Source organism: Loxodonta africana, chromosome 8, assembly GCF_030014295.1.
Source record: "Loxodonta africana isolate mLoxAfr1 chromosome 8, mLoxAfr1.hap2, whole genome shotgun sequence".
Lineage (NCBI taxonomy): Eukaryota > Metazoa > Chordata > Mammalia > Proboscidea > Elephantidae > Loxodonta > Loxodonta africana.
This window is the reverse complement of record NC_087349.1, coordinates 52379910-52394629: the sequence shown is the minus strand read 5'-3', so window position 1 is coordinate 52394629 and position 14720 is coordinate 52379910. Positions and strand designations below refer to the sequence as shown.

Genomic DNA, 14720 nt, shown 5'->3' with positions numbered 1-14720 from the left:
CTGCCATCAACTCCATTCGTACTCACAGCAACCCTGTAGGGTTTCCAAGGCTGTAAATCTCTACGGAAACAGATGCCACACCTTTCTCCTGCAGAGCCACTGGGGATTTCAAATTGCTGACCTTTTAGCTAGCAGTCGATCACTTAATTTTCATTTATAAACTGTCCACTGAAACTCATTTAGCCTCTTATGTAATAATTACGGTTTAACTTGGCTGCTAACCAAAAAAAGTCAGCAGCTTGAATCCACCAGCCACTCCTTGAAAATCCTGTGGGGGGCAGTTCTACTCTGTCATATAGGGTCACTATGAGTGGGAATCGACTCGGTGGCAATGGGTAAGTTCTCCTGGGTCTTCTATTACAAATAAAAATGTCTAGAATTACTTTTCAAAAGGATTTCAGTGATCTTCTGGATGTCCAGTACTAGGTGTGTATCTCAGCTTAAAGACAATAGGTATCAGGTCTTTTTCCTTCACTAGGACCTGCCACTGAAACAATTCTGTGCCTTTACACCTCCTGCACCACAAAGTTATTGCTTTGCCATATAAGATGCCATACTCTGCCTGCTCCAATGCTTTGGCAGCAACATACGAGCACGCTCCTTTGTTTGGCAATAGTGGGAAACTGTTATCTGGTATAGCTCATAACATGCTGTATCATTGCATTGTCAACTACAGCTAGCTCTTAATGGCCAAAAGCACTTTTGCACATTTCTTATTTGCATTACAGATTAAATGTGTTATTTAGTTGAGGAGGTGAATCATGTGGCATCTGTAGCAAGAAAATTTTTTTTTTTTTTTTTTTTAAAAAAAAGCAATAGGGTGATGAGAATTTTAATCCCACCCAGAACACTGGTGATACAGCATTTGTTTTTGTATGTGACATTAAAATTTGAAATCTTTACTAATCCTGACAAGCTGTTGCACGTAAGAGGCAGTTTCTGATTTTTAAAGGTGTAAATATTTAAGTATTTCAGTGAATAGGATTAGTCACCACAGCCTCTCTAGTGCCCAGAAACTTTTCCTTCCCTTACAGCCACACACTTAGGGCAAACAGTGAGATTTGACACTGTAATGGGTTCCTTGTTCTGGCTCTCTCATCATGGGATGCCATCTGCATCTCTCAGACTGATATAAAAATTACTTCTGTTTCAAAGAGATAGTGTCATTATATAACAGACATTATCAATCACATTATTCAGAACCTTCCTATCTTTTATGCAGAGAAACTGGAGGTAAATTATCCGACTGAAAGTGATTGCCTACATTTAACTCAGAAGAGAGCATGTTTTGTAAACACAAATAATGGTTGAAAGAGCATGGGGTGTCTTGGATTATGATTTAGAAGACCTAGAAATCACTTCCTCTTATTGTATCTTTGAGAATTGTCAATGTGAGAGGGAGTTATAATGACAAGGTGCTGACTGATATCAACACATTGTAAGTTAGGTTTCCAAGGCCATAGGGCGAAGTCATTAAGAACTTGGGTTTAAATTTCAGACCTGCCGCTTTAGAAGCTATCAGATTTCTCTAGAACTGCTCTTTGCTGCTAAATAATCATACCCTACATCCCACAGTTTTTGTGAAATAAATGGCATAATATATGGAAAATGATAAGCATAAAGTCTGTCACATAATATGCTCTCAATAAATAGTAGCAGCTATTATTCTTGTCAGTAATTATAATAAACAATATGTTGTCAGTGGTGAGTTATCACTGCAAAAAGGAGATACAGAATGCCTGGGCTACAGAATTGCAGGCTGTCCCCGGATTATGAACGCATTCTGTTCCTAAATCTGTCTTTAAGTTGAATTTGTGCATAAATCAGAATAGTTAGGTATGGCTTGTCAGTTAGTCAAATGTTTGTCATAGAATATGGTATGTAGTTACCTTTGCATGTATGGAAAACATTAAAGAAATATTTCCAGATACACTAAAACATCTTTAACATATAATACAGTAATAACAATAATAATGTTTTGATGTACATAGCAAAGTAGGATCCATTTGTTATTACGAACCATTGTATATACCTTCTCCACAATTGAAGAGATGCCTACAGGGCAAATGTTACCCAAAATACTCAGAAGATTCTGTTGTGTAAATTCTTTGAGACCAATTAGATACTTTATTGTAGATTCTGAACGAAAAAAAAAAAAAAATCTATGTTGTACCACTCAGCTGCATTTCTGCTGAATTTTGAACCCTCCCCAACAGAGTCAGGGAGGGTTGGGGGTGTGGGTAGGATGGTGCTGGGGCCCAAAAGATCATTCCCCATCACCTCCTCACCAGACCTGTCAACCCCACGCACCAACTATGAAGCTCCTGCCTCAGGGTGCAAGGGATAAAGCGCCACTCAGGATGTGCTAAGAGCAAGCAGGGCCAAGGGTTGGGAAGAAGATTCTTAGGGAAACTCAAGTCTGAAGTTCTCCACAGAACCCCAGAAACCATATGAACTCCCCCCCTCCTCCACTTCCAGCCACCAAAAAGCCAAGAGCCCCTGCAATAATAAAATCCCACAAGTGTAAGGTAGGGGATACAGAAGCCCAGAGAGGTGCTGCAGTGCCCCTGGGCTGCACAGCAAGGAGGGTCTGGTGGGATGCGGTCAGGTGGAGCTGCATAAGGGGAGCTGCGGAGGCCCAGCTGTGTGCCCAGTGTGGTGCACTGACCAGTTGTACTTGGAGAACATGCAGAGTGTGGCACCCGCCTCTGGCTGCCTGTCGCCACTACCTGCAGGCCCACCATGTGGAGCAAAGAGGCAGTGTTTAGGGCTCGCGAATGGTGGGGCCTGCGCTTTCCAAGTTCCAAGGGAGACGGGTGCACATGGGCTCCCTGGTCACTGCTGCGTGTGTGTCAGGGCTGTGAGCACCATGTCGCAGCAGCGGGCTGTCTGCCACCAGTGGCAACCCCAGGACCTGCCTTGGCACCTGCACATATAGAAGTATAGCCTGTAGTCGGAGAGGGGCGGGTGCAGGGGGTGAACACTGAGTCAGTTTTTTCCTGATAGGCTTTATGGGGTTGGTTTGTAACTGCGGGTGGGTTGTACATAAGTCAGACGTTCCTAACCCAGGGCCTGCCTGTATGCCATATTATTTAACACTATAGAGAAGAGGAAACCCTGGTGGTGTAGTGGCTAAGAGTTATGGCTGCTAATCAAAAGGTCAGCGGTTTGAATCCACCAGGTGCTCCTTGAAAACCCTATGGGGCAGTTCTGCTCTGTCCTTTAGGGTCTCTGTGAGTCAGAATCAACTCAATGACAACAGGTTTGGGTTTTTTTGTTTTTCTTTCTAATAGAGAAAAGCCAAACAACTTTTCTTTAGTAATAAAATGTTATACACTCTTAAAACAAAATATATCCTGCTCCTAATAAACTAGTAACATTTTACACTGGTCCAATTTTATTTATTCTTTTAGTTTCCTCTTCCCACCCTTTGATTAATATATTCATAAACCCTAAAAGGACAAATGTCAAGCAAGATGAGGTGCAAGAAGACAGGGAAAAAGCCTGAATAGTCCGTGAAGCCAATACTTGGCCCCTGAAAAACTGAGATGACAATAAACATATCTGAGGGACCTCTTTCTGGTTTTCTGTCACCATGCTGTTTTGGCAAAGTGCTAATGTTTTCCTGTTAATAAGTACACAATTTTGCTTTGATTGAAAGTAGTTCTGACTGTCAAAATATCTGGAAGGCCAATCTCTACCAGGCTTTTCCTCACACCTTTGTTAGAATATCAAACTGTTTCCTCTAAGTCAGGTATAATTGTGTATGTATTTAGAATATGAAGTTCAAAGTTTATTTAATTCCAGTGAATTTTAAAGAAAAACAAAAACAAAAAAAATGCAAGCATGTGTTAAGGATCCATTCAACAAACATTTATTTATCACAAACTATGTGCCAAAGACTGTGCTAGGTGCTGTGGTTAGAACTGACAACACAGCCGTGGTCTCTGTCCTTCGGGAGCGTGGAGACCAATAAAGCAACAAACAATAAACACATCATTGCCCAGATAAACAGAGCTTATAAAATGAGATGTACCCTATGTATATCAAGTCCAGTAAAGGAAAACTAAATCAAAGAATCAAGACCTTAAATGTTTTAGAAAATTGTATGAAAGTTCCATACAAAGAAGCCATCATACTTTATTCATTCTGCAAATTTTTTGCTCAAGATTTTGCTTTCAAGATTTATCTATTTTGATGTATGTAATTGTATTTAATTCATTTTAACTATTGCTTACTGAATGAATATATCATAATGTAGTTATTCATTCTCCTATTGACTGTACTATTGCAAACAGTATTGCAACTAATGTTCTTGAACAAGTTTCTTGTATAGGTGGGAGAATTTCTCTATAGTAGAAGTTGAATAAGTAGATATGGGATTTTCTGGGTGATTGGGTATATGAACTTAAACTCCACCAAATATTGACAAATTTGTTTAAAAAATGTTTGTGCAAATTTCTACATTTCATCAGCAGTCTATGAGATTTCCTGTTTCTTTACATCACTACCTATATATTTCTCCAATATTAATGTTTGCAATTCATCTTGGATGATAAATTTGTCAAACCCTGCTCTTATTGTTGTATATTCAAATGGATTGGTTCAAAGTAAGAAGAGTGCTGTTTCATTCTTTTATTTGAACTCAATTAACAGTGGCTCAAATATGAGGTATTATGAGACTGAAACACAGTTAAATCTTGACTACACATTAGATTTACTGAGTATCTTTTAAAAATCCCAATACTCAAGTCTGCCCCAGACCAATTAAATGAGACTTTCTTTGAGGCTGAGGAGGATTCAGATCCCCTGGTGATCCCAATAGGCAATCAGTGTTGAGAACTCCTGCCCTAGCACATAGTGGATGGGAGAGAAACTAAAGAGAGAGGAGAAAGCACCGGACTATAGGGCCATCTCTAATAGTGGGCAGTGAACTGGGGTTTGATTTTCAGGTTTTATTTAGAATGGATGACAATACTAGGCATTCCAGGACATGGCAACAATTGAGATCAGGAATATAGAGGTAGTTAGTTCTGCCTCTAGTTTGGAATATAATGACAGATTACTAGGGCCAGGATTCTGTCTCTTCAGGCAAAGGCAATTTGTGAGATACAGACAAGTGTCAGAACTCCAGGTAAGTAGGTCAGTGTTCAGGACTCCACTAGATCTAAAGTGTTACCTAGAACCTGATACAGATGCCTAATCAGAAAATCTGGGAAAAGGCACTGAGGGTTAGAGAAAGGTCTTATCTGTATGGACACAATTGGCTAACAGCAGATAGCAGAAATCTAATTCCAGCCCTATCAGCTGGTGGGTGCCAGATATTGATATTCTGCCAGACTTGATTAGGAGAGGTTTTGGGAATAAATTGGCTTTTAAACATGATGGATTTAAGATTCTAACTAACTCAGAGGGGATGGAATCTTTAGGGATAAACTCAAATGGGTCAAGTTTTAATGAATGAGATTTAGGTTTAGTTCATCATTCATAATACAGGCTATTTGTATGAATCAAGAATTTATATTTAATTAAAATCATCTTATAGGTAGATTAAATACCATACTTTACCAAGGGTGCCAAAATATACTTTTAATATAAGGCAAAAAATATTCATAAGATCTCAGCTATCACAACAACCATTCTTTGTCCTTTTTTTCAGTCAATACAACTATTAAAATTATTTATAGAAGAAATTAATCGAGAGATCCTCTAGCTTTGCTTACATAATTAGATGTTAAACTACTGGAAATGTAAATATTAAATTATTCTCTGTGGGGCAAGAAGACATTGATGTCACCATATAGTTCATGTAATTATCTCAGGCATTCAGCAGAGAGTAACATTTCTGAAATTATAGTATAATTAGTAGAACACCTACAAGTTTTCTTAAAAAATAAATATATAGGGTAAAGAAAACTAAAGGCATCTGACATATTTTAAAATTGTCATTATGCATTCAATTGAAAATAAGATTTAAGACATGAGAATGATGCGATGATTGTACAGTTATTCAAAACAAAATGTCATCTTGGAAAGTCTGCATGCCCTTTAGGTTGACTCTAAAGTCATCAGTTAAGGTGAATAATCAAGATCACTGTTCCTTCTTTTCTTCCAATTCAGCGCTGAGTACAAGAGAAGGACTAAATATGTTCAGAAGAGTCTTAATCCTGAGTGGAATCAAACAGTAATTTATAAAAGTATCTCCATGGAACAGGTATGTAATAATTATTTTCTATGTGACAGATTTAGGCTAATATAAGAATAGTGATGGCAAAATTATTGAATGATTGGAATCCATATCTCTATTACCAAAAAAAAGAAAAGATGCATCAAATATATGTAAGAAATATAGCCAGTGAAAGGCAATAGGTAAAGTTCAAAGATAAATAAATAAAACAAGAAGACTAGTAGAAAATTTTCTATTGATTATTTCAAATACTTCAAATAGACTGGGCCATATATACTATACATTTGAGGAAAATATTTTCCAACTGGTTGTATTTTGGCTTTCGTAAAGGATTCAAGGAAAAGCTAAGATTCAATGCATAGAAATTCATTACTGACCTAGCAACATTTTAGGAACTCATTTCTTCTGTAACTTGGGGCCTCGTAAGGATCTGGCATCGTAGGGCTAAACTGTACGAAAGAATATGAGCATTAAGGTGATTCTCGTAAAGGGTTATCACCACAAATAAGTGACTCCAGGCAAAATGGCACTAATGTGCTTCTGAAATTTGCATGTCATAACTTTACATGAGTAACAGAAAGTAACTGATAGAAGATTGAATACAGAGGGAAGAGAGTACAGATAGAACAGGAAGAAGACATCCATATAAAACAATTTACATGAGTTGTCTTTAAAAATGAGGCTTTTAATTTGTACTCTAAAAGATTAATAATTTGATGATGAAATTGAAGCTAAATATAAATTGTAATCTTTAATTTCGAATGAGTTAAATTCACCTGAAGAAATAAGATGATGTTATTATGTTTTTTGACATTTGACTAAAACAAAAAACCGTAATCCAAGTAGTTCATCTAAATTATCCCAGATACTTTTATAGCGTATGAATTTCATGTTATTTAAAGATTACAGATTCAGCTTTCTATTTTTAAAAATGGAAGGGTTGGTTCAACAGGAAATAAAGGTTACCATTTTTCTCACAGAATAATGAAGTCCCTTGTGTTCAGACATTAGGCTGGATTACAAAATCCTTAAGCTTTTACATAATATTTAATATAAGCTCATATAGTTTTTGGCATAGTGGTTAAGTGCTATGGCTGCTAACCAAAGGGTAGGCAGTTTGAATCCACTAGGCGCTCCTTGGAAACTATGGGGCAGTTCTACTCTGTCCTATAGGGTCGCTATGAGTTGGAATTGACTCGACAGCACTGGGTGAGTGGCACATAGTTTCTATAACATTTTAAGTATTTTTTGCATAAAAGCGTTCAAGGAAATGAAAAGAAGTGGGTCTATTGTATGAGTGTAATAGAAAGTTTATGATGGAAAAATGGGGTTAATGATATTTTGATTTAAACTGTAGCTCAAGAAGAAAACACTGGAAGTGACAGTCTGGGATTACGATAGATTTTCTTCCAATGACTTTCTTGGTGAGGTGAGCCTCTGATTTTCTCTACTTTCTGCCATTGTGAACCACCACTGGTTAAAGCTTAATGAACAGCATATTTCTTAACTTTATAAGATAGCTGTTTATGGACGATATCCTTTGGCTGATAGAATTTAATTCCTGATGTACTCAACAAATGGTTCTGTACTATTTGATGTATATTATAATGAATTTTCAGGATAGACTATTAATTGTTTTGAGATGTATAACGATCCCATGAGACCAAATGATTGTTAAAGATTTCAGAAAAAAATATTTATCATAGTATGAAACGAGCTGAATTTTTTTAAAAATGCATTTTTCTAGTTGATTAATTGCTATTAATGATGCCTATCTGAAATGACGTGACATTTTATTTGGTTATTTATGATTAAGTATCCAGAGAAATCTAAATTTTTGATCATAAGTAATGAATAATAGCTTAATCCATAAATTCCATTGATTTATTGCACTGTTTTTCAGGTATTGATTGATTTATCTAGCACATCTCACCTCGATAACACTCCTAGGTGGTATCCTCTCAAAGAACAGACTGAAAGCATTGATCATGGCAAGTCCCATTCCAGTCAGAGCAGCCAGCAATCCCCAAAGACTTCCGTCATCAAAAGCAGAAGCCATGGTATCTTTCCTGACCCATCCAAGGGTAGGAGATATTTCAAGTAGAAGAAGTTTTTGTCTATTTGTTCAATTACTACCTTTTGTATATTTAATGTATTTTGAAAGGTTAAATTATATTAGAAAGTGTTTAATATAGTATCATGTAAAGAATGATGGATATGAAATTGGGAGGAATGGACTTCAGTCTAAGATCAGCCCATATTTAGGTGTATGACTTTGTGATCTTCACCTCTCAACTCTCCATTTTACAATCGGTAAAAATAGAGGATGTTGGGCTATATGGGCTCTTGGGTTCTTTTCACTTCTCATTCTCCATGGTAATATGATTTTACATAATGTACTGTGATATTTGAGAAAGAGAATATAAAATTCTCTACTAGCTCATTGACTAGACATAATCACCATTATCATTTAGTTATATTCTTTATAATTATTTAAATCCCTGTTTTTTCAGAGTCTTACTACGTATATATAATTTTGCATCCTCCCTTTTTATTTATCATATCAACACTTTCCTCATGTCATTAAAATGACAGACATACAAAATTTACCTCTTTCCTAACTGCTGGACTTAAGTTAATTCTGTGATTTTTAACTACAATAAATAATAATAATAATGTCCTAGATTTGGTTTCACAATGTGTTCCAATTTGAATGAGCTTTTCCTTTGGGAGATTCATTACAAACTATCCTACAACGTTAATCCCCATCATAAACTGAGTTACTGCCTGTATGAGATAACCATGTAGCATCTTACCTAGATATACTGAACTATTTATTAAAATTAAATATAAATTTTAATATTGGATGTGATTATTGCTTCCTTATCTCCTCTTCTCAGAAAGTATCAAATTGAAAAGTGGTTCTTTGTACATTAGAAGGGAATGGATCATAAGTGTAAGTGTTCTAGGATACAAGAAACTAAGACCATGTCCAGTAGGCCTCTGTGACAATATGATAAACGATTGACTACTACGAGTACGGAGCCCCTGGTGGCACAGTAGTTAAAAGCTCAGCTGCTAACCAAAAGGTCAGCAGTTTGAATCTACCAGCCACTCCTTGGAAACCATATGGGGCAATTCTACTATGTCCTATAGGGTGGGTATGAGTTGGACTTGATCTGATGGCAACCAGTTTGGTTTTTTCAGTACTATGAGTGCTGTAGATTTTTTATGAATGAGTTTTATAGATCATTTATGGATTCCCCTTATCCATAAACAACCCTGCCTTAACATTGTGGAAGAACATAAGTATAAAGATAATATGAACTGCTCCTTTCTATGACTACCATGTGAGCAAATGTGTCATCTATACATTCTTTAAAATTGCCTTAGAGGATGATTCTACAATCTCCATGTAAAAAAAACCATATATATATATATAGAGAGAGAGAGAGAGAGAGAGAGAGAGCCCTGGTGGGTCAGTGGTTAAAGCTATCAACTGCTCATGGAAAGGTTGGTGCCGGGAAACCACCCACAGCTCCACAGGAGAAAGATGTGGCAGTCTGCTTCCTTAGAGACTTATACACTTGGAATCCCTGCGAATGGGATCGCTCAACTCGAGGGCAGTGGGTTTGGTTTGGTATATATAAATGTATGTTTCCCAAATGCTTAATCACATTAAGGTATGGTGAACAGTACCGTAAAAGACACAGAAATAATATAAATCTCAGTTTCAAATTATTTGTAGACCAAGCATGACAGGAAGAATGCTGGATAAATGTTAACTCATGTTTTACCCTTTTGTAACCAGACATGCAGGTTCCCACCATTGAGAAATCCCACAGTAGCCCTGGTAGCTCGAAATCATCATCGGAAGGCCATCTTCGCTCTCATGGACCATCTCGCAGTCAAAGCAAAACCAGCGTCACGCAGACGCACCTGGAAGATGCTGGGGCCGCCATAGCAGCGGCTGAAGCTGCCGTGCAACAACTTCGCCTTCAACCAAGTAAAAGACGCAAATAAATTCCTCAGCATGGCAGCTTAATGTTCATCTGTTGCCTTTCTTTCCTGCTGTCCTTCCCTGTTTGCTTTGTGTTTTTTTTGCATCCCCTGCTCACTCTGTTCTCTGTCCCTGTGTCTGTGTAAAGAGTACCAGTACATAAATATGCTCCTTCCTATTTAGATTTTTTTTTTTTTAATTTACATAGACGGCAATAAAACTGGCTGTTTCTCCTTTGTTTCCACCATTCCATCCAACCTGCTCATAGTATTTGGTAGCTGTGTCTGTGATGTTTGCAGGCAAAGCAATGTTGTGCGTCCATTTTGTTGAGCTTAAATATCCTTTAGAATATAGGAATTAAAAGCACAATGGCTGCCAGTGTTCCAGGCATTACACCAAAATGACACACGCAAACATTAACAGCAGATTAGCAATGAGATTCCAGCATCTGGAAACCCACAAAAGTCTTATAGACAGACAACTGATGCAATCCACAGTCAAATTCTAGAACCTAGAGGAAAAAGCCATTTTGAGCCTATGCTTAAAAACACTAATAAATAATGCATGCAAAGTGTTGTAGCTTTCCATGTGCAAAACATTTTAATCTTTTGAAAATCCGTGAAGAGAATCATGTTTCTTATATTCTTAAAAAATATATAAAAACCCATAATAAATGTATGTGAGATACATGAGATAAGGCAATGTAACCTCATTCAGGAGCACAACTGGGTCCATTCTGATGGATCATACTTTGTATGTTATAACAGAGCATTTATAGATTTTTTTGTTTTAATCCTAACCATTGAAGATCCCTTGAAAATCAAGATGTGCTATGTCTAGTAGCTGTAAATCAATGAAAGCATAAGAATTGCTCATTATTAACTGCTGTAGTTTCATTTAATTTATAAAAATTTAGTCACTTGATGTGTAAAACTTAACGAAGGCAGAGATTTCACAAACCATAGGTGCACTGCCTTTTCCAGGAGGCGTTAGACAGACAGTGGAGATAGAGTGCTGTTCTCCCCATCTGCGTAGTCATCATTTCCAAAGAAACAGCCAGTTTTAACCCCCCTTAGTGCTGTGCATGTGGTGTCATTTTGGCATTTGAAAACACAACTTAAATAGAGCAAAAGAACACTTCTGTTTGCATGTTAACATTCAAGCTGATTCCATCTGAGGATACATACTCTGGGTTTCCATTTCACCCACACTGCCACAGCAGCACATAAAAGCGGTCAGTCTAATCATGCCAGGAAGCAGCACAGACACAGCATAGCAGGAGTCCTCCCCATTCAAAGAACTCAGTCTGATAATCTGCCTCCACCAGCCAATGGCAACCAAGACCCAAGCCAGCTAGCCCTCAGGAAGGTGATGTCTGATGGACCAGTCAAGCCAGAAGGAGGTGAGCAGAAAGGCGCTGTTCAAAGCACACAGCAAGAACATCCCCCCATTTAAAACCCTCATCTTTTAATTTTTAGAGATTTTCTGATAAAACATGTTGATCCACTTTTTAGATGTGCTTTTGTGGGCATGGCATTTCAAGATATCATCATCACTGTGTAAGTCCCCAGATCAGTCCCATAAAATATTGACGACAGTGATTTGTACTTTTCTATGCATTGGGCATCTTTTGACTTTTGTTGGGAAATAGATGAACAGTATTCATGTTGCGGAATGGAATGCATGCTACTAACCTAATCTGTTCAAGCATGACTACATGACTATAAATATGTTGCATTGTGATAAAAGTTTAAACTGCTCACAATTTGAGTTAGCATACCAGTTGGAATGTAGATCAGTTTTTGTTGCGTATTATTTCAAGTGTAACTTTTTAAAAATTCAGTGGATTTTGGAAATTCATAGAGGACAGTAAAGGAAAAATTGTTAATGCACTCACTCACCTTTACATAGTGAAGGTTCTCTCTCTATCCTACAAGCAGACATTTTCCACTGGTGTTTCCATAGCTGTTAAGTGTATCAGATGTGTTGGGCATGTGAATATCCAAGTGCCTGTGTAATAAATAAAGTATCTTTATTTCATTCATAAACTGTTGGGTTCTGAGCCATTGTTATATGATGCAGCTTAAAATGAGTGTGTCAGTTTTTGTTTTCTCATTTGATTCTTTGTAATATAGAGTATTTGTAGTTACTGCTCCATTGCTAGTGAGAGTTGTAATGTTAGATACATTTGAGAGTAGAACAAAGTTGCATGTCCTAAACATTAGAAGATGGAAAATTATTAGCAAATAAAAATACCAGAGTTTACATAAAAATGTAAATAATCGAGGTGGGCTACTCTAGGCAATGCTTCCACTATTTCCTTCTTACACATTTAATCTACTTCACAATCTCCTCAGGTTCCTGAATAAAAGAAGATAAATCCCATGAGCGCTTACTTTGGAGAGGCAGCTAAACTTGATTCCATAACTCTATTCAGAAAGAGAAACAAGCTTATATCTGTCCCAATATTCACCTATAATATGAGGTTTTCCCCAAGAAAGAGTAACACTTGTATTCTTGATAAGAATCAAACCAGGGTGATTATTAAATTGTCATCACTATTAATTCAAAATATGTGTCAAATAAATGGTTTTAAAAAATAGGCTGGCAGTGTTTGCCCCCTTAAGCCCCTTTCACACCTAAAACACTAGATTTTATTCTATATTTGCCACAAAATTAAAATTATGCCCTGTACCTTTCTATTGCATTTCTCCCTATTCCCAGAAAATTTTGAAGTTTAATATACACTTTCCCCAGTTAATCAGAGTTTTTGAGTTGTTTCTTGAATTTGCCATGTAATTAAGAAAATAGCTTAAAATGAAGATAGTTCTGAATGTGTATTTATTCAGCTCAGCTATAGATCATCAGCAAAGTACATTTACCCTTTATGAGCTAGCTTTACTAATATTTTCCAAAAATACTTAAAATTCCACATCTCATCTTTTCTCTCATCAGAGAATTTCAGTTGATTTAATGTTATTCATCTTCTTACTTAAAACATTCCATAATTATAAATGTCACCACATCAAATTCTTCCCTTATTTCACACTCTATTTTTAATTATCATGATTTAAGTATTGCTGTAAAATATCAAGGAGCCCTGGTGGTTCAATGGTTAAGCGCTTGTCTGCTAAACAAAACTTGGGAAAAAAGACCTGGCGATCTGCTCCTGTAAAGATTTCAGCCTACACAACCCTATGGGGCAGTTCTACTCTGTCAACCTGGGTCGCTATGAGTTGGAATTGAGTCGACAGCACAAAACAACATAAATTTTTTTAAATGCTTTTATTCTAGATGAAGTTCTTTCTTAAAATTGCTTTTAAATGACTGTATTTGAATAATATTTCATACATCTAAAACCCTGTGATAATTTATTTTCAAAGTCATTCTCTATTGAAATCACAATCAAAAGGAAAAGTAGATAACAGCATGCTTTCTTTAATTTTGTTCTAATAGATGATAAATAAATTGCCATCTATTCTATAATGCGTAGTATTTCACTACTACTTTTATAGATCTAGGGTTGCTATGAGTCGGAATCAACTCGCTGGCAGTGGGTTATAGATCTACCAAGAATATAATTCAACCATGCATTTTGGCAAAAACTTAATAGCAAACATGCTATAGGATTAAACTGATATAAAATGCAATGTAATTGATTTATAGCTTAGAAAGAAAAACTAATAAAAGATGTAAACATACAAAGATCAGTAACTTTCGGTTCACTAACTTCAGAGGTATTAATAATAATTTTAAGTGTTTAGATACAAGTCTTCTATTGCAAATCTCAGAGTTCATATAATCCCATCTGCCTTCTGAAAATAATACCTTGAATTTAAACAGTTCTTCACATTGTACAGAGTGTGTGGTCATCCATTTTCACATTTTATCACACCAAGTAGATGAGGTATCCATTGCAGATGTTATTATCCCTGCTTTATGGATAGCAATCTGTGAGTCATTGGGGTAGAATGACTGATATAGGAACACACAGCTTTCTTGTAACTCCTTGACCTATGCTTTTTTTTTTTTAAATACATTGGTTCCTTTGAAATCAAACAACTTGATTCCAATAAAAACAATGGTCATTTATTCATTTGTTCGTTATCATTCATGGACTTACGCAAATGATTAGTGATGGCTAGAAATGAAAGCAATACCATTTAAAGTTCCTGGATTCTCCTTTCCGACAGCTGGTAATTCAGCTGCCACAAACAACAAAAGAAAACCTTCGCAGTGCACAAGCCCAATGCAGCAGGAAGCAGGGCCCCTGTGTGTACATCTGTATGCATTTCTATTCTATCAAGGGTGATGAAATTGCCCCTAAAGAGCTATTCAAATATCTTTTGTAAGCTTCTCAGCAGATTTCTACTTGAGCTAGCATAAAATACGGGTCAAGCAAGAATTATGGAGTGAGCTAGAAGGAACTTTTTTTCTCCCTGCGGGTTTAGCTGCTTGCTAGGGAACCTGAAGGAAAAGATTAGACAGATTGTGCACAATCATCCTAATGTCTAAACAGCTCCCTGTTGTATT

The 14720-nt window shown here is 36.7% G+C and overlaps 1 protein-coding gene across 1 annotated transcript in view; it reads left to right on the top strand.

Annotated features, from left to right (window-relative positions):
* LOC100675737 (protein piccolo) overlaps positions 1 to 12435 on the top strand; it is a 29738-nt gene extending 17303 nt beyond the window's left edge. The window contains 4 exon segments of the mRNA XM_023544471.2: positions 6121 to 6214; positions 7545 to 7616; positions 8091 to 8271; positions 9999 to 12435. Of these exon segments, the coding sequence (XP_023400239.1) occupies positions 6121 to 6214; positions 7545 to 7616; positions 8091 to 8271; positions 9999 to 10210 (559 nt within the window). The 3' untranslated portion in view covers positions 10211 to 12435.
* Positions 12436 to 14720: the final 2285 nt, after the last annotated feature.